General features: G+C 35.6%; 1 protein-coding gene across 6 annotated transcripts in view; it reads right to left on the minus strand.

The window, feature by feature from the left end:
* LOC150110317 (BTB/POZ domain-containing protein 7) overlaps window positions 1-24,358 on the minus strand; it is a 390,589-nt gene that overhangs the window by 306,812 nt on the left and 59,419 nt on the right. For all 6 annotated transcript variants that reach the window (XM_090398870.1, XM_090398905.1, XM_090398888.1 and 3 more), the window contains one exon: window positions 17,147-17,355. In XM_090398870.1, the coding sequence (XP_090254996.1) occupies window positions 17,147-17,355 (209 nt within the window). The remainder of the gene's footprint in view (window positions 1-17,146; window positions 17,356-24,358) is intronic.

Genomic DNA, 24,358 nt, shown 5'->3' on the forward strand with positions numbered 1-24,358 from the left:
AACAGCATCTGTTCCAAATGTTAAGGATGGCTGAACAAACCATTAAAGTCAAATGAGTGCTGATGTGCTGACTGTAAAAACAAAACACAATTGAAATCTGCTGCAATATGGAAGTGCCAAGGGAAAAGTACATGCCAGCTCTGACATCTCCCAGATAAACAATGTTTACATACCCCACTGAGAAATCGGGGTTGAGCCGAAAAGTTAGCTATGAAAAGAAGTGTAATAAAATTAAAACCAGCAAGAGACAAGCTATCAGTCTGCACTTTATGGGCTCTGAGAAAGCAAAACTTACTTTGCAAGGAGATGGAGCGTCATCCTTGGATTAGCGAAGATGCACTGGACAGCCAGGGGAGATGAGGGGTGAAAGAATCATCTGGTCTAGCATAAAACATGAGGCAGGAGTTGGATTTCTTCTAAGTAAAAGAGGAAGAGTAGCATTATTAGAATGCAAACCAGTAAATGACAGAATAACAATGGCAAGATTTTCAGCAAGACCAATTAACACCACAGCAATTCAGATCTATTCACCTACTTCAGAGTACTGAAGAAGAAATACAGTTATTCTATAGCAACTTGCGATGGCTGAACAAACCATGACAGAAGGCAATGCATGAATTTGCCTTGAGGCATAACATGGTAATTTGAAACTGAAAACCAGCAAAAAGACTGCAGGAGGTGGACATGGCAGTCACTAGATAGAACTAAGAACATGCTAGACATGATACTCAAACAAGAGATGGGCCACATCAGTTCAACAGTGTCGACTGTTTGAAGGAGCAGACATGAAATTAGATCATAGCTTAATAATTGCAAATATCAAGTTGAAACTCAAGCAGTTTCCGAATCAGAGAGAGATATGAAGGCACTGAGTGATGACATTACAGGGAAAGTAATCAAGGAAGAATTGAAAGCCATTACAGAAAAGGAACTGAAGGATAGAAACAACAAAGTGATGTATCCAATCAAGAAAGCAGCGGAGCAAACAGTTCAAGAGACAGAAAAGCCAAAGAAGAGGTGGATCTCACAGGAGACATTAAAGATAATTCAGGAAAAAAGAATTTTAAAGATTTAAAGAGAGAGAGAGATCTGTGAAAATGGAAGAACAATATAGAGCAAAATGCAATGAAGCAAAGGCAATCAGGAGAGACAAATCAAAATGGCTAGCATAAAACATGAGGCTAGCAAACATGCGAGGATGGCAATAAATACTTGAGTGAATACAGAATAAGAGAAGTATATAAGATGATCAGAAACATCAAAAAGAAATGGAATCCAAAAAATAATGAAAGTGGTCAAATCTTGATGAACACAGAAAAAATAGGAGAGAGAGATGGGCAAGATGCTGCTCAGAGTTATATAAGACACAGGGAAATATTTAGGTCCAGAAGAAGTTAATTGATGAATTGAGGGAAATATCACCACCAAGCACAGATGGAGAAACAGATATACTGAGGGATGAAGTTGTAAAGGAATAAAACCTGGGAATGATGAAATCACTGGAGAGACACTTAAACATGGTGGTGAGGTGATAATAGACGAACCGTACCAGTTATGTAACATAGCACGAGAGGAAGGCAAAACACCAAACAAATGAACAAGATCAATCCTAATATCTATTCACAAAAAAGCAAGACAAAAATTACAGAATAGCTCGAACGAGTGATGGGAAAAATACTTTTGATATTAACAGAAAGAATAAGGAAACTAATGGAAGACAATCTGGAACATAAGCAAGAGGATTCAGAAGACACAGAAGTACTGTACCCAAAATACTAATGTTAAGATTAATTGTGGAGTAAGCTCTATGTAAAAATAAAAATGTTTATACCTATGTTAAAGATACCAAGCAATTTTATAAACTTGATTTTTAATCCTTTTTCCCACGTAAGCAAACAGACAAGTAAGTCAAGTTTGTGCCTGAACATAGTTCAGGTCTGAGGCAACTCGTGGTAAAGGTGGAGTAAGTAGTCAGACCTAAACTATATTCTGTCGCAAACTTGACTTACTTGTCTTTTTGCTTACTTGGAAAAAAGGATAAAAAACCAAGTTTATAAAATGGCTTGGTATCTTTAACATACAGTATACCCAAGGTAAAAAACTTTCTAAATGTTTATACATGTTTTGTTGACTTTTGAAACGTTTGACAGTATAGATCAGAAAGTAGCATGGACTGTACTCAAATCTTATGGAATGGACAAGAATGTGATATCTCATTCAGAACATCAATGACAATGCAGAGGCTGCTGTGAGAAACTATGGAGTAATAAGAATATGTTTCCAGACAACACGAGACACAAGACAAGGAGATCCAATATCCCTAAGCATCTTATCATGCTTACAGAAAAATTATACAGATTGAAATATATGATTTTAATAATGTGTTATTAAACCTCTTGTATCTACATGTTTCAGTGTTACTTTATTACATCACAAGTGTCATTAAAAACTTGTTTGATAGCCCTCCATCAGAATATGTTGTGAAGAGACAAACATTATAGTGCTGGAACGTAATTCTTTTGCATATTTCTTACTGAGATTCAGTTCTCAGTAAGAAATATGAAAAAGGAAAAAAGAATGCAAAAGATATAACTTAGGAAGAGTTTAGTAAACAGAACTTCAACTCTCATCATCATCAAATTCCTGACATGTACCCTCAAGGGGGTGTACAGGATATGATAGTACTACATTAAAAATTTACATCATTACTAATTTCCTATCTACAATTTTCCTCCAAATCAGTCTGTTGCATGTCAAGACTCCAACATTATCAGAGCTTATATTTCTATCGTCTAAGGCACTTTGTACTGTATCAATCCACCTATACCTTGGTCTTCCTCTGGGTCGTTTTCCAAACAACCTGGCAGAGAACACTTGTTTTGCTAATCTTTCCTTGCCCATTCTGTTTAAGTGACCATACCACCTGAGATTAACTCTGCTAACGCATTCCTGGATGCTGACAATATAAAGTTCTTTCCTAATATCCTCATTTTTAATATGGTATTGCCATTGATGACAATACCATATTGACATCATTGGCAATACCATATTCACGCCTCTAATCTTTCTCGGCACTCTCATATCTGCGGTCTCTAGTCTTTGGTAAAGTGTTATACTTCTGACCCAGCTCGCAGATCTATAAGTTAAAACTGGTTTGAACACTGTCTTGTATACAGCTAATTTAGTGTTCTGACTAATTTCTCTCTTATTCCACATGAATTTATTCAATTGACATCATATCATACCAGCTTTATTGATTCTACTGTCTATTTCCATATTGAATTTACCATCTTCACTAAAAATTGTGCCTAAGTAGCTAAAATGTTTTACTTGTTCCACAGGTTCTGCATTCAAAAACACAGTTGACATTTTCAACGATTCTACCTATTTTCATTGTCTTTGTCTTTTTAATGCTGACCTTCATACCATATCTATTACAACATTTATTCAATTTAGTCAGGAAAGCTTACAAACTTGTAGCAGATTTATTTTGAAGTATAACATCGTCCGCATAAAGCAACATTAACATCTCCAATTCTGATATCATGTTTAATACTACTTTCCTTCATAATGTGATCCATATAGATAATGAATAACAGAGGGGATAATGTACATCCTTGTTTCACACCAAATTTAACATTAAACCACCTTCACGTACTTCCTTCAATTCTAATTGCTGACTTGCAACTCAAATAAAGACTAAGTATTGCTTGATATAATGACCCACTGACACCATATAACTGTAGAGTACTGAATAGCTTCTCTCTTGGCACCTTGTCATATGCCTTTTCCAGATCGACAAAACTGAAATACAGATCTTAGTTATATTCCCATGTTTTCTCGACTATTTGTCGTTAAGTGAAGATCTGATCCTGACAGCCCCTATTTGGCCTGAATCCAGCATGTTTTTCACCAAGCTTTTCTTCCACAATTCTTCTCAACCATACCTTGTCATATGCCTTTTCCAGATCGACAAAACTGAAATACAGATCTTTGTTATATTCCCATGTTTTCTCGACTATTTGTCGTAAAGTGAAGATCTGATCCTGACAGCCTCTATTTGGCCTGAATCCAGCATGTTTTTCACCAAGCTTTTCTTTCACAATTTTTCTCAACCGTTTCTCAAGTATACTGGCATAAATCTTGCCTGGAACACTAAGTAGGGATCATCATCATCATCAAATTCCTGCCATGTACCCTCAAGGGGTGTACGGGATATGACAGTACTACATGAAAAAATTACATCATTACTAACTTCCTATCTACAATTTTCCTCCAAATCAGTCTGTTACTTGTCAAGACTCCAACATTATCAGATCTTATATTTCTATCGTCTAAGGCACTTTGTACCGTATCAATCCACCTATATCTTGGTCTTCCTCTGGGTCGTTTTCCTGCCAACCTGGAAGAGAACACTTGTTTTGCTAATCTTTCCTCTCCCATTCTATTTAAGTGACCATACCATCTGAGATTAGCTCTGCTAACGCATTCCTGGATGCTGACAATGTCAAGTTCTTTCCTAATATCCTCATTTTTAATATGATATTGCCATTGATGCCATCTGTTCACGCCTCTAATCTTTCTCAGGACTCTCATATCTGCGGTCTCTAGTCTTTGGTCAAGTGTTTTACTTCTGACCAGCTCTCAGATCCATAAGTTAAAATTGGTTTGAACACAGTCTTGTATACAGCTAATTTAGTGTTCCGACTAATTTCTTTCTTATTCCATATGAATTTATTCAATTGACTTCCCACGATACCAGCTTTGCTGATTCTGTTGTCTATTTCTATATTTAGTTTACCATCTTCAGTAAAAATTGTGCCTAAGTAGCTGAAATGTTTTACTTGTTCCACAGTTTTTTCCATTCATAACACAGTTGACATTTTCAATGATTCTGCCTATTTTCATTGTCTTTGTCTTTTTATTGCTGACCATCATACCATATCTATTACAACAGCTATTCAATTTAGTCAGAGAATCTTGCAGACTTGTAGCGGATTTATTTAGAAGTATAACATCATCCGCATAAAGCAAAGAGCTGACATTAACATCTCCAATTTTGATATCAGGTTTAATACCACATTCCTTCATAATGTGATCCATATAGATAATGAATAACAGAGGGGATAATGTACATCCTTGTCTCACACCAGATTTAACATTAAACCATCTTCCTGTACTTCCTTCAATTCTAACTGCTGACTCACAACTCAAATAAAGACTAAGTATTGCTTGATATAATGCCCAATTGACACCATATAACTGCAGCGTATTGAATAGCTTCTCTCTTGGCACCTTGTCATATGCCTTTTCCAAATCGACAAAACTTAAATACAGATCTTTGTTATATTCCCATGCTTTCTCGACTATTTGTCGTAAAGTGAAGATCTGATCCTGACAGCCTCTATTTGGCCTGAATCTAGCTTGTTCTTCACCAAGCTTTTCTTCCACAATTCTTCTCAACCATTTCTCAAGTATACTTGCATAGATCTTGCCAGGAACACTCAGTAGGGAAATACCTCTGTAATTCTCACATTCAGTTTTATTTCCCTTTTTATATATGGGTACTATGAGAGCTCTACTCCAATCATCGGGAATTCGTCCCTCTGTCCAGGCTTTCTGAACTATGCAGTGCAGCCACTGTGAGACTCTTATACCACCATACTTCAGCATTTCTGGTCGAATATCATCTACTCCTGCTGCCTTTCCACATTTCAAGCCTTTGATGGCTTTTTCTACTTCAAGTATGGATATGTATTCCTGACTGCATGCCTGGTCAGTGTTTTCTATCACTGTGCTGTCATCACTGCTTGTTTCATTTAGCAGTTTTTCAAAGTAATTACTCCATACTTCAAGGATATCTTTTTCTCCTGTTTTCATTTCACCTTTATCATCTCTAATTCCTTTTACAGCACTCTTTCCTCCATTCCTAAGCTTCTTCAACAACCTCCAGAATATTTTGCCACCTTCTTGATATTTATTTTCTATATTCTTGCCAAAGTCCTCCCATGACTTTTGTTTAGCTAGTTTTACACACTGTTTAGCTTTCTTACATTTGTCTCTGTATTCTGTAAGAGTAAAAGCTGACTTATTTGCCAGGAACTTTTGATATGCTTTCTTCTTTTCCTTCACTGCCTCTTTAACTTCCTGTGTCCACCAGGGAGTTCTGATTTTTTTTATCTTTGCACACAACCTCACCACATGCCTCTCTGGCAGAATCAATCAATGTTTCCTTCAGAGTTTGCCACTGAATCTCCAAGGTTTGATTCCTGTTCTCAAACTCTTTCATTTTCTTTTCAATAATATTTCTGTATTTTAGTCTACAGTTTACATCTGAGAGCTGCTCAACTTTTATTCGCTTTAAAACTTTCTTACATGTTATTCTTTTCAATATGAAATTCAATTTTATCCTGCTCAAGACTAAATAGTGATCACTTCCAATTTCAAATCCTCTGTACACTCTGGTGTCCTGCACCAGGGAGAAAACATCACTATCAACAATAACATAGTCAATGAGACTTTTCTTATTCCTAGCCTCTTCTCTCTGTGAATTTGTGCACATTTTTATGTTGGAACATGGTGTTAGTAATAACCAGTCCATGTCCTGAGCAGAAATCCAACAGATATTTGCCATTATTATTAGCTTTGCTCTTTTCTCCAAATTTTCCCAAAATATTTTTGTATGTCTCACAATCATTTCCTACTCTACTATTTAGATCCCCAACAAGGACCAACTTTTCCTTTTTCATTGTGTCAGTTGCTTTTTCTAAAGCCTCAAAAAATTCCTCCACTTCTACCTTAGTAGAACCTTCTGTGGGACCATAGGCACAAATAAGTCTCATTGTCCAGTTCCCCATTCTCATATTTGCCCAAATTACTCTACTTGAGACTGACTGCCATTCAAGAAGATTAGCCTCGTATTTTGTGTTGAATACTATGGCTACTCTTTCTTTTCCTTGATTGTTATTGCCTGAATATAACATTTTATATTTATTGCTCACAAAGATCTCACCAGTTTTGGTCTTTTTTGTTTCAGTCACCCCTATTATGTCGATCTGGTACTTATCTAATTCCTCAGCTAGCTCCATTTCTTTGCCATTCAGGCTTCTTACGTTGATAGTACCGATCTTTAACTCTGGTGATGTTGAGTTGGGGTTTGTTTTCAGATTTGTTCCAGTAGCTGACTTTTCGCTGTTCACCCTGGTTCCCTGGCGAAAACAACGGGGGCCTTGTTTAACCGGGCGACGCCATAGCCGGCATGAAATTTTGTCATGTTGTACCATCATTTTTTATTTTGGTTTAACCAATAAGAATACAATTTGGTCGGCTAAATCCCAAATTGCCTACTCAGTAGGGATATACCTCTGTAATTCTCACGTTCAGTTTTATTTCCCTTTTTATATATGGGTACTATTAGAGCTCTGCTCCAATTATCAGGAATTCGTCCCTCTGTCCAGGCCTTCTGAACTATGCAGTGCAGCCACTGTAAGACTTTTAAAACACCATACTTCAGCATTTCTGGTCGAATATCATCTACTCATGCTGCCTTTCCACATTTCAAGCCTTTGATGGCCTGTTCTACTTCAAGTATGGATATGTATTCCTGACTGTATGCCTGTTGAGTGTTTTTTACCACTGTGCTATCACTGCTTGTATCATTTAGCAATTTGTCGAAGTAATTACTCCATACTTCAAGGATATCTTTTTCTCCCGTTTTCATGTCACCTTTATCATCTCTAATTCCTTTTACAGCACTCTTTCCTCCACTTCTAAGCTTCTTCAACAACCTCCAGAATATCTTACCACCTTCTTGATATTTATTTTTTTATGTTCTTGCCAAAGTCCTCCCAAGACAAAAGTCATGGGAGAACTTTGGCAACTGTTTAGCTAATTTTACACCCTGTTTAGCTTTCCATTTGTCTTTGTATTCTCCAAGAGCACAAGTTGACTTATTTGCCAGGAACGTTTGACATGCTTTCTTCTTTTCCTTCACTGCCTCTTTAACTTCCTGTGTCCACCATGTAGTTCTGATTTTTCTATCCTTGCAGACAACCTCACCACATGCCTCTCTGGCTGAATTAATCAAGGTTTTCTTCAAGGTTTGCCACTGAATCTCCAAGGTTTGGTTCTTGTTCTCAAACTCTTTCATTTTTTCTTCAATAATCTTTGTGCATTTTAGTCTACAGTTCACATCTGAGAGCTATTCAACTTTTATTCGCTTTAAAACTTTCTTACATGTCATTCTTTTCATTAAGAAATTCAATTTTATCCTGCTCAAGACTAAATAGTGAAACAATCAAGGTTTTCTTCAAGGTTTGGTTCTTGTTCTCAAACTCTTTCATTTTTTCTTCAATAATCTTTGTGCATTTTAGTCTACAGTTCACATCTGAGAGCTATTCAACTTTTATTCGCTTTAAAACTTTCTTACATGTCATTCTTTTCATTATGAAATTCAATTTTATCCTGCTCAAGACTAAATAGTGATCACTTCCAATTTCAAATCCTCTGTACACTCTGGTGTCCTGCACCAGGGAGAAAACATCACTATCAACAATAACATAGTCAATGAGACTTTTCTTATTTCTTGCCTCTTCTCTCCATGTGAATTTATGCACATTTTTATGTTGGAATATGGTGTTAGTAATAACCAGTCCATGTCCTGAGCAGAAATACAACAGGTATCTGCCATTATTATTAGCTTTGCTCTTTTCTCCAAATTTTCACAAAAATTTTTGTATGTCTGACAATCACTTCCTACTCTGCTATTTAGATCCTCAACAAGGACCAACTTTTCCTTTTTCATTGTGTCAGTAGCTTTCTCTAGAGCCTCAAAAAATTCCTCCACTTTTACCTTAGTAGAGCCTTCTGTGGGACAATAGGCACAAATAAGCTTCATTATCCAGTTCCCCATTGTGATATTTGCCCACATCACTCTACTTGAGACTGCCTGCCAGTATTAAATACGAGGCTATAATAGATAGCCTCGTATTTAATGTTGAATACTATGACTACTGCTTCTTTTCCTTGATTGTCATTGCCCGAATATTACATTTTGTATTTATTGCTCAGAAAGATCTCACCAGTTTTTGTCTCTTTTGTTTCAGTCATCCCTATTATGTCGATCTGGTACTTATCTAATTCCTCTGCTAGCTCCATTTCTTTGCCATTCAGGCTTCTTATGATGATAGTACCGATCATTAACTCTGGTGATGCTGAGTTGGGGTGTGCTTTCAGATTTCACCTCTTTACTTCTAAAACAGACTGAACTGCTAATGTTTAAATTCAAGCTGAGTCTCAAGTAATTTACATCCTCTGTCCAAAAAAGAAACCGAACTTTTCGAAAATAGAAGAAACCTAATGGTGCCACCTGTTGCATCTTTTTGTTGTCGAAAGCAGTAACCTTCATTAGTGTTGTGTTCAACTGTTTATGACATTTATTTCATTAGATGCTGAGTTATAGTGCCAAATGTGACAGTGTGTTTTGACGAATGGTCGGAAAATGAGTTTCAAACAAAGAACTGCGATTGACTTTTGGGTTAAACTTGGTAAAAGTTTTATCGAAACGCATCAAAAGCTTCAAAAAGCATATGGTGATGAATGCTTATCCCGTACTCAAGTTTAAGAGTGGTTTAAGCGATTTCAATGTGGTCGTGAGAAGCTTGAGGAAGATGAAAAGCCAGGCCATCCAAAAACTGGAGTTAGCAAATTTAACATCCAAAAAGTGCATGATTTCATCAAAGAAAACCTGAAATCGTCCATGAAATTGATTGAAAATGAATTGAGAATTCCAAACTCAACTGTGCACAACATTTTGACCGAGAGTTTGGAGCCTTCGTAAATTGAATTTGCGATTTATTCCCCACAAGTTGACCGACGACTAAAAAATGTATCATATTGAACACTGCAAGGACCTCACAACTGTTCATAAGGACTCAAACTTCCTTGAAAGATCGTCCTTGTCATTATCCACAAAGAATTCATTCCACCTGGCCAAACGGTCAATGGCGAGTTATCTTGAAGTTTTGAAGCGACTGATAGCGAAAATTTGTCGCGTACGGCATGAATATTGTGATGCAGGAGGTTACTTTTGCACAATAATGCACCATCTCATCATTCGAACATTGTGAGACAGTTTTTGAGCAAAAACCAAGTTTGTGTGTCGGATCACTTGCCGTATTCATCTGATTTAGCAACCTGTGACTTCTTTCTCTTCCCCCGACTTCATTTGCCGATAAAAGGAAAGCGATACGACACCACTGAAAACGTTTAAGCGGCAGTAACCACGACTTTCAACAGTATCCTAAAAACCAATATAAAAAACTTGTTTAACGAATTAATTGACCATGCCAAATGCTGTATCGAAGCTGAGGGAGAATATATTGATTGAAATAAATTATTTGATTAATTATAATTGGCCTGTGTTTTTTTTCCTATCAAAAGTTTGGTTGGGCAGAGGGTATCATAGGCTTTCCCAACCACAATGACAACCATTGACAAATTCATTTTTCTTTTACTGTGTAGATAAGGAACTGAACTGATCTGCAGGTGCACTCTCATTTATATTAATTTTAATGTGGCTTAAGATCCAACACACAGCAAACATCCAGATGAAGCCTTTTTTTTAATTATTTAATAGAGTAATTGTATTTGAGAATGCACTAGATGTAAAGCATTAAAAAGTCAACACAATCTGTAAAGAGCACTCAGAGAACCAAGTAATTTATGAATCTTTGGTAGCAATTTACTTTTCTAGTGCAAATTTTGGAATGCAACTCAGTAGTCTAGTTACTGCATTCTAATTGGATTCCACTGGATAAAATGCAATTAATTCTTACAATTTGATCCTTACATCAGCATTCTCTCTCTCTCTCTCTCTCTCTCTGTGTGTGTGTGTGTGTGTGTGCACGTGCGCGTGTGCTAAAACTGCTCATAAAATGATTTCCTTACAAGCAGGCAACATGGAAGGCTATAAACTTGCCAAGGTGAATACCTATGATGTTGAGTCCCAGTAACTTGGTTTAAGCTGCAAGTAAGATATCAATTTGTCCAAGCTTTAATTCTTTGACGATCACATTTTGACAAAATGTACTTTTTTTTCTTTGAAAACTTGAATACTATTAAGTTCCCATGAAGAAGTCTGAAAGTAGCATTCTGTTATAAAGTGAACTCTGAAGCAAACAAGTATTACATATAAGGATCCTTAGTTGCCTAAGAAAGATAGATCTCACATGTTTTTTTTCAGATGGATAGAAAATATTTAAAAAAAAAGAGAGAGAATTGGCCGAAAGAGGATTAATATCAGGTTTTAGGTATCTATCTCAGATGGATGTTTCTTGATGAACAAAGTGGGTTGTCTGTAGAATCAGTAAGCAGTCTAATGCTTACTGATTTCTACAGACAACTCACTGAGTGTGCTGGAAAAAAAAAAAAAAAAACTCTCTTAATACCAGAGAAGACTAACATTGACGATGCCTTTCAAAATCTTGTGCTAACACCTAATTAGAACAATGAGCTTGTAAATAAATTGTTATCATAAATTGCCGTATAACTGGACACTAATCATTTCTTCTATCTGGCCATCACTGCACATCATAATAGGTAGAAATCCCTCTCCTTGGACTGCCATAAATCCAGAAACTGTTCATTTGTAAGTTAAAGTAATTGTTACAAATCCATTATGGTACATTTTGTCAGAGATGTTTTACCATTTTATGGATATTATGAGGACCTAGAGCACTTACAAGTGAAAAGTAAAAATGCTTCCAGTTAGTGATTAATAAAGGCTGATTATATTCTAGGACATTTAAAGATAAATTAAGTAGCTATTATTAATATTTGACCTCCATGGAGCCAGAAACTCAACGTGAGGGTGAGACTCAGAGACTTATCATCTGTTTCTTTTGTCTTTTTGAGAATCAGAAATTTAGGAAGATATGGAGCTACTGCAGATGTTCTAATAAAACTCACTCCAGGGTTTATCTACATTTTATTATTATTATGAGATTCCCATCTATGAACAGTGATAAATCTTTTGTGCCTGTCTAATACAGTAGTGTAGTGGGAGGAATAAATTTTATTACATCTAATAAATTTAGGTTAATCCTTTATCCAAGTGTAAGCAAACAAAGTTTGCACCTGAGGTATCTTCAGGACTGAGGCAACTTATGGTAAAGGTGGACTAAGCTCTCATCACTTGTCTTAGTATCTCCCATAATGCAAAGCACATCTACTTGCAGACATGTATAATGCTACACATTAAGTGAAGGGCCACTACCAAGACCAGTTTCCACCTTTATTGAGGTCTCATCAGTGGTATCCAGACCCAGGGGTGGTGATAGTAATGGAGAAGTCATATTTACCCATATAAGTTGCCAAAAGGTGTCTCACCTTATTATTAAATTACTCTGGATTTAGAGAAAGATGTTGGAAGTTTTTTTCACTTGGTTAGGCTATAATAAATTTAGTTTAATCCTTTATCCAAGTGTAAGTAAACAAACCGGTCTGGTAGTGGCCCTTCCCTTAATGCATAGCATTATACAAAGGATCTGATCTCTGGTACTCTTGCCTTTCCTGAAACCTGCATTCCTCAGACATCTCGCTTTGACTTTAGCCTCACTTCTATTTTCAGTGATCTTTAATAAAATCTTGCTTGCATGTAACTAATCTCTTACAAACCTATTAAAATCCTTCTTGTGCAGTATGAATACCAATTTATTTATTTATTTTTCTTTTATCAGTTTTTCAATATTTGTACAACTTGGTTATCTATTTATATACTTTTTGATGTTTATTTTATTAAGCACCCTTAAGAGTCAAAGCTATATAACTTAGAAGTGACCTCCACATAGTCATTAAAAGAAATGTGGAGAACCAACAATGGCTTCTGACCTAATGTCCAATCTTCACCTTCTCATGGGTTCTTTTCTTCCCCTGTTAGGTATCTACCTGGATACTGAATGAACAAGGATGGGCTGGCAATTTGGGATTTAGCCGACCAAATTGTATTCTTATTGGCATAAATCGCAATGTAAAATGATGATACAACATGAAAGAATTTCATGCTGGCTGGAGTATCCCAGTTAAACAAGGCCCCCCCCCCCATTGTTTTTGCCAGAAAACCAGACAAACAGCAAACAATTGGCTACTGGAACAAATTTTGAAACATGTTCCAACTCAACATCAGAGTTCAAGATTGGCACTATCAAGATAAGCAGCCTGAAATGCAAAGAAATAGAACTAACAGAAGAACTGGATAAGTACCAGACTGGCATAATAAAGGTGACTGAAACAAAAAAGACAAAAACTGGTGAGATCTTTCGAAGCAATAAATACAAAACATTATATTCAGGCAATAACAATTAAGGAAAAGAAGAAGTAGCTATATTTCCTCATTCTGATATTTGATCACATCAAATATCAGAATGGGGAACTAGACAATGAGACTTATTTGTGCCTATGGTCCCAAAAGATTCTATTAAAGTAGAAGTAGAGGAATTATTTAAGGCTTTAGAGAAAGTAACTGACACAATGAGAAAAAAGTAAGTTGGTCCTTGTTAGAGATCTAAATAGCAAAGCAGGAAATGATAATCAAAGCTAATAATAATGGCCAATACCTTGGATTTCTGCTCAGGACAAACTGGTTATTATTAATACAATGTTCCAACATAAAAATGTGCATAAATTCACACAGAGAGAAGGTGCAAGGAATAAGAAAAGTCTCACTGACTATGTTATTGTTGATAAGAATGTTTTCTCACTAGTGCAGTATACTAGAGTGTATAGAGGATTTCAAATTGGAAGTGATCACCATTTTGAGCAGGATAAAATTGAATTTCATATTGAAAAGAAGAACATGTAAGAAAGTTTTAAAGCAAATAAAAGTTGAGCAGCTCTCAGATGTGAACATTATTCAAGAAAATATGAAAGAGTTTGAGAATAGGAACCAAACCTTGGAGGCTCAGTGGCAAGTCCTGAAGAAAACATTTATTCAGCTAGTGGTGAGGTTGTCTACAAGGATAGAAAAATCAAAACTCTATGGTGGACACAGGAAGTTAAAGAGGTAGTGAAGGAAAAGAAGGAAGAATGTCAAACGTTCCTGGTGAATAAGTCAGCATATGCTCTTAAGAGAATACAGAGATAAATGTAAGAAAGCTAAGCATTGTGCAACCACTGCAAGACTTTTATACATATCCATATATGAAGTAGAAAGAGCCATCAAAAGCCTGAAATGTAGAAAGGCAGTAGAAGATATTCGACCAGAAACACTCAAGTATGGAGGTATAAAAGTCTTGCAGTGGTTGCACTGCACAGTTCAGAAAGCCTGGGAGGAGGAGGGACGAATTTCAGATGATTGGAGTAGACCTCTCATAGTACCCATATATGAAAAGGGAAATAAAATGGAATGTGAGAATTACAGAGGCATTTCCCTACTGAGTGTTCCTGGTAGGATTTATGCAAGGATATTTCAGAAACAGTTGAGAAGGATTGTGAAAGGGAAGCTTGGTGAAGAATAAGCTGGATTCAGCCAAATAGAGGCTGTCGGGATCAGATTTTCACTTTATGACAAATAGTTGAGAAATTGTGGGAATATAATAAAAGATCTGTATTTAAGTTTTGTAGACCTGCAAAATGCATATGATAAGGTGCCAAGATAAAAGCTATTCAAAACACTACAGTTATATGATGTCAACAGGGCATTGTCAGACAAAAATATACATTATCCTCTCTGTTATTCATTATCTATATGGATCACATTATGAAGGAAAGTAGTATTAAACCCGATATCAAAATTAAAGATGTTAATGTCAGTTCTTTGCTTTATGCAGATGATGTTGTACTTCTAAATAAATTTGATACAAGTCTGCAAGATTTCCTGACTAAACTGAATAACTCTTGTAATAGATTTGGTATGAAGGTCAGCAATAAAAAGACAAAGACAATGAAAATAGGTAGAAGCATTGAAAATATCAACTGCATTGTGAATGGAGAACCTATAGAACAAGTAAAACATTTCAGCTACTTAGGCACAATTTTTAGTGAAGATGGTAAACTAAATATGAAAATATTTAGTTTACCAAATATTTTCATATTTGGTAACAAAGCCTGTATGGTAGGAAGTGAACTGAATAAATTTATATGGATTAAGAGAGAAAGTTAAAAGACTAAATTAGCTGCATATAAGACAGTGTTCAAACCAATTTTAACTTTATGGATCTGAGAGCTGGGTTAGAAAAAAATAAGCACTTGACCAAAAACTAGGGACCACAGATATGAGATTCCTGAGAAAGATTAGGAGCGTGAACAGATGGCATCAAAGCAATATCATATTAAAAATGAGGATATTAGGAAAGAACTTGACATTGTTAGCAGAGCTCAGTTGGTATGGTCACTTAAACAGAATGGAAGAGGAAAGATTAGCAAAAGAAATGTTCTCTGCCAGGTTGGCTGTAAAAAGACCTAGAGGAAGACCAAGACATAGGTGGATTGATAGAGTAAAAAGCATCTTAAAAGAGGAAAAAATATAAGATCTCATAATGTTGGAGTCTTGACAGATAAGAGATTGATTTGGAGGAAAACTGCATATAGGAAGTTAGTAATGACGTAAGTTTTTCATGTAGTACTATCATAATATCCTGTATACCCCTTGAGGGTATATGCCATTCAATGATGAAAATTGTCATTTGGTATTGCTCAGATTCTACACTGTTATATAATAATCTCTGGTGTCTATCCATCAACCATCCTCTTATAGATATCACTGGCCTTCATATCCATCCTGATTGATGCATTCTTGATGAAATAACAATTATTCATAAATTTTATCTTTCTCTAAGGTCTTTCCTCTTAAAAAGCATACTTAGCTTGTCCAAAGATCCTCTTCCTTACCTTGCCCGCCCAGGGGTTTACAAAATTCAGTGAACCTGCAACTTACCCTACACAGGGGAAATGCACAATTTCAATAAGCAAAGATGAACACAAACAACCCATTAAATTCCTTCATTATAGTAAAACAGGCCTTTCCAATCATGCACTCCAAACACATCACAGAGAATTAATTGGAAAGTCACTAAGTCCCTACACTACTCCAAAACAAACTTCAAAGAAACTTGTAAGATGTTGATACATCACCTCAATCTCAACAAGAATGATAGAAGTTAAATTTGTAATACACATAGCATTCAGATATAGAACATCAGATAAACAAGATGGCAGAACCTCAACATAAGTAAACCAGATAAGTGGATAGACCTAAAAATAACAGGACTGTAGAGTAGCAAATTATGTAGTTCAACTTAACTTTTTTAATCATTTTTATTTTATTATATTTGATCATTATTTTTTGTATTATGAAATTCTATTTTTAAAATTTTACTCTTCCTCTCTTTCTTTCCCTTACCAGAGGTTAAGCTAGTGTAAACATAGCAATTATACTATTGCTTACTTATATGTATTATGATGTAGCTTGTGTTTTAGTTCATACATATGTATTCTTGATGACAATGCTGATATAGAAGACACAATGTGAAGTGTTATTTTTCTTTGTTGTAAGTCAAGTAATGCTGTAACACGTTTGTTTCCATAAATTCTACACAAGGAATAAATTTTAGCTGATTGTATTAATCTAGTCTTATCTACAGCAAGATTATTTATTTAGCCCCCCCCCCTCCATATGGCGCTCATATCCATGAAAAGTTGTAAACCTATAGAAGAGTAATACTGTAGGTGGGCTAAGGGATTTTAATTTTTAAATTTATGGTAAATTTTATTAATCCAGAAACGCTGCTCTAGAGAACAAATAAACTTTTCAAGTTATTTCAGGTTACCAATATGCAAGGTGGTTGGTCTAGAATTCATCTACCACCTAACAACATCCACTAACATCTATGCACATGTAGGGATTTGAACTAGTAGCCTGTTTAATAAATTTAGTTTAATCTAGTAGCTTAATAGCCTAGTAGTTTAATCTAGTCTAATTTAGTAGCCTGTTCGTTGGAGGATGAGCATTAACTCTGCTAAATAGGCCAACAAAAAAAACTCAAGATAAAACTGAGTTACTTCAAATTCTGCAAATGTAATGCCTACTAGAGAGTTTGTGAAATCTGTTTTGAGCTATCGTTAAGCAAATGCAATAACACTGTTGACTTACTTGAAGAAAATCTGACTTAATAACCTCTAGTAAATGGTTTCTTTCCAGTTGATATAAAATAGAAGATGAAGCAACACTAGAGAATTCTTCACGTATAAAGTTCAATGCCTGACGATAAACCCAATGAGAACCATGTGGTTGGCTACTCCACTGTAAAACAGATAATAATGTCTCCAAAGTCATAGTCTCAATGATGAAATCTTCACAGCCTGAAAATATTGTATCCAGTGAGACATTTCAAAAATGTTGTTCGTTATATTTAAATATTAAAAATAATAAAAACAATATGTAAAAAATATGAGATGCTAAGTAACTTTCTAGTAATCTGCAGATCACAACATATGTATAATTAAATATAATTCATAATAAAATGGAAGTAATCTTCAGAAACTTATAGTCATAAATAGTAAGTTACACAGTGACTTAAAAATGTTGCTCATTAAAATTTTGAATTTTAAATATAAACAGTAAGTAAAAAACATGAGATTCTATGTAATTTTCTGGTAATCTGCAGATCATAACATAAAATGCATAATTAAAGACATCCATAATAATGGAAGTAATCTGCAGAATCTAGTTATAAATAGTAAGGTGTATAGTGACTGATACTTCCCCCCCCCCCAAACACACACGAGGGGAACGGGGAAACACTGGATACCGATACGCTGATTATAGATGGGCAATTGGAAGTCTACTGTAATGTAACTACATGTATTTATTATTTACAGGAAGTAATGATTAATCATTAATACAATGACAATGCAATATTTTCACTGCTTCAGCTTGGTAATCTTCTAATGATGTATTAATTTCCACTAATAATCAAAATATTTTAAATAACTGCAAAAAGAAAAAAAAAGTTTAGTCGAGGTCTTGAGTAAAATCAATTAAGATATGTTTTGATCAAAACACTACACATCCCAAGTACATCACTTGGAAAGAAGTCAACGGACACCCCATGGACAAGATGCATTGTGCATTTAAAGAGTCGTGTTTGAAGCCAGTAAAAATTGGAGGAATATGATGCTCCCAAGTCAGTGCAACTGTGTTCGGGTGAAATGGATGCGAGAAATGAATTGACAGAGTTTGAAAGAGACGTTGTGATAGGATGCCATCTTGCAGGCCTATCTGTTCGGCAAAAATGGACAAACTGGCCCAACCAAGTTCAACAATTAGTGATACCACACTGAGATGGATGGAAGCGCAGGGAGTCAACTGAACAAATGATTTAGAGATAAAGAGCAACCACTTGAGATTACAAAGTTTTGCCATAACCTTTATCCAAATGCAAGTCATTTAATCAAAAATAATCCATGTTAGCAATTATTTGGCAGATGAGGTTTTTCTGGGTAGCACAAGTGTTGAGTGTTAATTGGTATGTTTACTTCAGAAAGAAAGGAAATGAGAGAGAGACTGAATGATAATTTGATATTAAAGATTTGCAACCACTAGTGGAATGGAAAAGAATAAAAAGGCAGTATAAAATAGGAGTTAGACTTAGTGTAAACTTGTAGAACAATCAAAATGCTGTTGGGACAAGTAGACTTTTTGGTATCCAGTTGGATAAAAAACAGAATCATCTAAGTGCAAAAGAGGTAGAAGCAGATTTGGAAAAAAGTTATATCTATGGCTAAAGAGATCAAAAAGAACAACTGCTATTTGTAGAAGATGCAAGTTACCTGCTTTTGGACTTTTTGAAATCAATTTTATATAAAGTGATAATTTGTTTGTGACTATTTTGGGCTTTAGTATAAACAGAAAAAGAGAACTAGAGATTTTTATAAAAGCCAATTTCAATATGCACGATTCTTCTCTTGTGCAGCCTTGGCACACTTATTTGGAGACCAAAGCTTTAAATTCTTGTCTCCTGCATTAATGCTAATGCAAGAGATAAGAATTTAAAGTGAAATGGGAAATGAACAAGCGTTTGGATCAGAGACTGAAAACAACAATCCATCTATGGAAATGAGCCAGAGAAAATACTAGCAAGCAAGAAATCTGGAGTCTGGTGAATGGTTAGAGTTAACTGGTAGGTAGAACAATTTGTATAAGATCAGTGGTGATAAATGCCTTGGTATTAATATATGCTGGATCAGTGCAGTTTGATTAGGAAAGCCAGCCAGAGATGTAAAAAATAAAGAAAGGAAGATGATCTCACTATTAGTGAAAGATGGATAACAAAATGAACATTTAAAAAGTTTAGAATGACTGCTGAGATTAGTTGAGCAACAGAGATAGCAAAAGTCACATTTGAGAAAAAAGGAGTAACTGTAAAAACTAATATCAGCTTTGCTTGAAAGAGCTGAAATTTAAGTTGGTTATGAAATGCAGGTGTAGTTTTGCAGATTGAAGATGGAAATTGCTGAGAATGGAGATAAGACTGCATGTTGGTGAAGTGAAATGGAAGATCTAGGCAAGTAAATCGTTTCCAACATAATCTATTTCTCTAGACTTCTAATAATTCCTGTTAAATAAGTTGAAATGAAATTGGAACAGTTAGAGAACAGTCAGTAACGAATTATTTATGCCATAGAGATGGAGAATTTTAACCAAATCGCAAATCATCATAGCTACAGCAGTTTTCTCTGAATATTACCACTACTCAGCTCAGACTCTCAAGCCATGCCCTGGAGGAACAGTAGTCATAAGATTATTGACCAGCTGACCTAGAAATCTATTAAAGCCTTACGATTAGGTTTGATCAAGAATGCCACTAGACCAAGAATTTGACCAAGAATGCATAATCAGTCTGAATGATTACTGACTGTACTCTAGAAAATAGATGCTGGTCACTCTCTATGATGCCCGACATAACACAAACACTGCACATTTTGTATGTTGAAAGGAATGGGGGAAAATGTAAACTTTGTTCTAGAAGGGATGTTTAGATTCCTTCTGAAGTCTAAACATCACTTCTAGTCACTTCAAAGTTCAAATAAATGGGGGGTGGAGACACACTACACTTTAATATTTACATAAACATGTCAATCCATGCTCATCAAAAAAGGTGAATGTAGAGACACTGCTGAATGCTGATCCAGACTTCACTAAAGCTTGGCATACTTCATACCATAAGCAATACGTGACAGGCAGAACAATGGTTCCATCAGTATTTTAGAGTTTGAAAGCGGCATTGTGACAGGATGCCATGCTGAAGGCCTATCTGTACTGTAAATTGTTAATAAAGTGGGCCATCCCAGATCAACAATCAGTGATACCATATTGAGATGGAACCAGGGAATCAACTGCACAGTGAGTGACCCACCACACTCACTAAACATGACTGTAGGGTGCTAAAAAGGATAATATATAAAAACTGCAAATCGTTGGCTTGCACGATGATGATCATGAAGTTCTGGGCATTGACTAGAACACAAATATGGATAAAAACATTCAGAACTGAGGCTTACAACATGGTTGCCTGTTCCTCACACGACGGTGTCCGTTGACTTCTTTCCACGCAGTGTACAAAGCCTACTCATTGTACCTCCCAAAAATTTGTGTTGTCAAGTGATTAATTAATAGAGCACATAATGTTCGCTGCTCTCCCTTAAGCTTATAACAAGAACTTCTCAATATCAAAACTTTAATTCCATTATTCTCGTGGAAAGGCTTAGACATTGGTTATGCATTTTTTACTAAATAATTTAAGGAAATTAACGTCAACTAGGATATACATTAAAATAAATTTTAATATGCTTCAATATTTCAGCAACATCACGTTGCCATTTTCAAGAAACTTAAGAACAAGACACGTGCACGCAGGCACAACAAACAGTAAGTGAGGAAGTTATATTAAAATTTATTTTAATGTATATCCTAGTTCATGTTAATTTCCTTAAATTATTTAGTAAAAAATGCTTCTTCCTCACTTACTGTTTGTTGTGCCTGCATGCACGTGTCTTGTTCTTAAGTTTCTTGAAAATGGCAACGTGACGTTGCCGAAATATTGAAGTATATTAAAATTTATTTTAATGTATATCCTAGTTGACGTTGTTAATTTCCTTAAATTATTTAGTAAAAAAAAAAAATTAATTCCATTAAAGATTTGATACTGAGATTACAACCGTCAAACCCAATAGATTAGTAGAATTTTCAAGAGGTTTTACCTTAATTCGACATATTTAACTATGAACAAAATTTCTCATCCATTACCATCTACAAAAGACAACTGTTGTCTGAATCTTTAGCTGGTGTTTACCAGATCCCTTGTGAATGTGATTTGACATACTTTGGGCATATAGGCCATTCTGTAGCAGGGGAGGGGGATTAATTACACTGAAAATCAGAAACCCTCAAAAGTCTGTTAGGCACAGCATAGTAGTATCGATACTAAACACAATATCCTATGAGATGCTTGCCTTCTCCATAGAAAGTTTTAAATCTGACTACCTTTTCAAAAAAGTTGCAAAGGCCCTTTTACACCAGCCTAACCTGAATCAGTATGACTGTCTCTCCAAAAAGTCAACCATTTTTAATTGGTGAACCGATTGTTATATTTACCTTGAATTCTTGTCATTAAATGTTCCAAACACTGATGATGTAGTGTTGTTTTCTGTTGATCTGTTGAGATTATTATTATTATCCTAAGATCCCATGGAGTCACAGTCTCATCTAGGACTTCCCTTTTATCATACACAAAGCTCATCATACCATGCCTTAAACACATTCATATTCTCTGCAAACACCACAGAGATCAGGAAATGCATTTCAATTATTCAAATTCTCCATGCAAAAAAAAAACCTGCTTCTCACTCCCTTGCTCACACCCTACTTATACAGCTTTCAATGAAGACCTTTTGTTCTGCCTCAATCTCGCACCATTTTTATGAAAAACCTCAACATTAATCCTATAAAAAAACCCTTACCAATGTCTATCATATCAATCCTCCTCCTAGCAACTAGACTCTGTAAGCTGCACTGTCTCAACCTTTCTCCAATTTCAATATTTCAGAGATCAAAAACTATGTTAGTCAAACACCTCTGGACCCTCTCTAACATCTCTTCATCCTTCTAAAAAACAGGTCTGTGCACAGTAGTCCATATGTGGCCTAATCAGACTTATACAATGGAACCAGAATCTCCTTACTTCTATAAGTCAGCATCCTCTGTCATTGCCAGAATCTGTTGTGTTGTTCTCAAAATTTTGGCAATGAGTCCTCTAAATTTTAGATCTTTATCTACCACACCCCAAGATCTCTTATTTCCACCACCTCCAACAATACATATCCTCATCAACAGAAAAATCCAAATCCCATCTTTGTTTTCCGATATCTATGCTTTTCCATTAAAGTATAACTGTGGTTACTGTGTTATTTTTTGATTTGTACATTATGACAATAATATTCACAGGTTGTAAATAATCGTGCTACTGGTAACAATGACATACCAAAGGTTACAAGGATATATGAACAAAAATTCAAGCTAAAAACATCTATAATAGGAACAAAGAATGTTAGATTATAAAATTCATGGTTATATATTCAGTATTCTTGTTGGCTGCACCTTTTGTTATATTACGTACTTCCACTACCCTACTTTGTCTTTGTTTTCTCTTTACTTACTTATCGTTAATGGTCGACTGCCTAAACCTATGAACTGCTGCCATATATTTATTTCTACTATATCTTATCTCTCACGCTCTATAGTTGAACAAATTTATTTTTTTAATGACTGCACCACTTAGACTATATATTAAGTGCAAGAGCATAAGATCTTAAACCAAAGCAGTTATCGTTCGTAATCACCACTTAATATTACTCTTACTTTAAATTAGTCATGGCATAAATATAAATCATGTAAATTTCTCTTATGCAGGTTTAATTTTTTTTTTTTTTAGGATAGTGAATTGATAGAAAAAAGTCCAATGTGCTGTTTACAAACTATTTAATGAAGGCTAAAAGAATATTTACAGAATGATACAGTGAATACACAAAGTCATTACAATTTTCTTACTACTCTAGTTAAATACAATATAGCATACTAATTAATTATATATTGGGATTTATCCTTTATCCAAGTATTAGCAAACAAAGTTTCTGCCTGAAGTACTTTCAGGACTGGGGCAACTCGTGGTAAAGGTGGTATAAGTTCTCATCACTTGCCTTAGTATCTCCCAAAATGCAAAGCACATCTCCATTGATTTGTATAATGCAATGCATTAATGGAAGGGCCACTACCAAGAGCAGTTTTGACCTTTATTGAGATCTCATCAGTGGGAGCCAGACCAAGAGATGGTGATACTAAGGTAGAAGTAATGGAAAAGTCATATTTACCTATATGAGTTGCCAAAGGGTCTCGCACCCTATTATTAAAATTCTCTGGATTAGAGATAAGTTTATGGAAGTTTTTTCACTTGGCTATGCCACTAATTATACATTGGGATTTTAAGACATAACTTGTCATGTTGGAGGCTTAATGGATTTTTTACAACACTCAAAAAGAATTAAAATAGAATTTAATACTTCCTATATTTCGTCCTAGTCACTAGGACATCTACAGGGAATACAAAAACAATTAATGTAACATGCACACAAATATCATACAATACTAAGCCCAACCACGTGGGTGACACTAAAGTCCTATCTAGGTGGAGCACCCTCTAAGGGCGGTAGTAGGTGGACTGGAATGTAAGGTGGGACCTCTGGTGATGAGTGTTTCCCAAATCTTCGGAAGCTTAATGCAACCGTATTTATTAAGATTTGGCTGGTTTTTGAGAGCTGCTGCTTCTAAGAAAAGTCTCTCTTTCTTGAATTTGCTGTAGTGGAGCATGGTGGTTTTCTTCCATGATACTCTGTGGGTGGTGTCCAAAACATGGTCAGCCAAGCCTGAATGGCCATAGTTGTGTTTACAGAGGTAAGACTTGTGTTCCTCCAGGTGGATGGATGCTGATCTGCCTGTCTGTCCAAAGTATGCCAGCTTACAGGAACAGGGTACTTTGTAAACTCCAGGGTCTGGGTCATGAGGCCAAATAGAGAACACATCATCTACATATCTTAGCCAGATAGAAGGTTTGAGTGGAGCTGAGTCTATGGCTCGTTTTTCGAATTCTTCCATATAGAAATTGGCAAGGGGGGGAGAGAGGGGGGGAACCCATGGCGGTTCCCTCTATCTGCTTATATTACAAGCAGATAGAGGGAACTCAAAGCAGATAGAGGGAACCATTTGGCCTCATGGCCCAGACACGTTAGACTCCTTCCTCAGTCATCTCAA

This window comes from Typopeltis vanoorti, chromosome 1 (assembly GCF_054136105.1).
Source record: "Typopeltis vanoorti isolate ZY-2024b chromosome 1, IOZ_Tvanoo_1.0, whole genome shotgun sequence".
Taxonomy (NCBI): domain Eukaryota; kingdom Metazoa; phylum Arthropoda; class Arachnida; order Uropygi; family Thelyphonidae; genus Typopeltis; species Typopeltis vanoorti.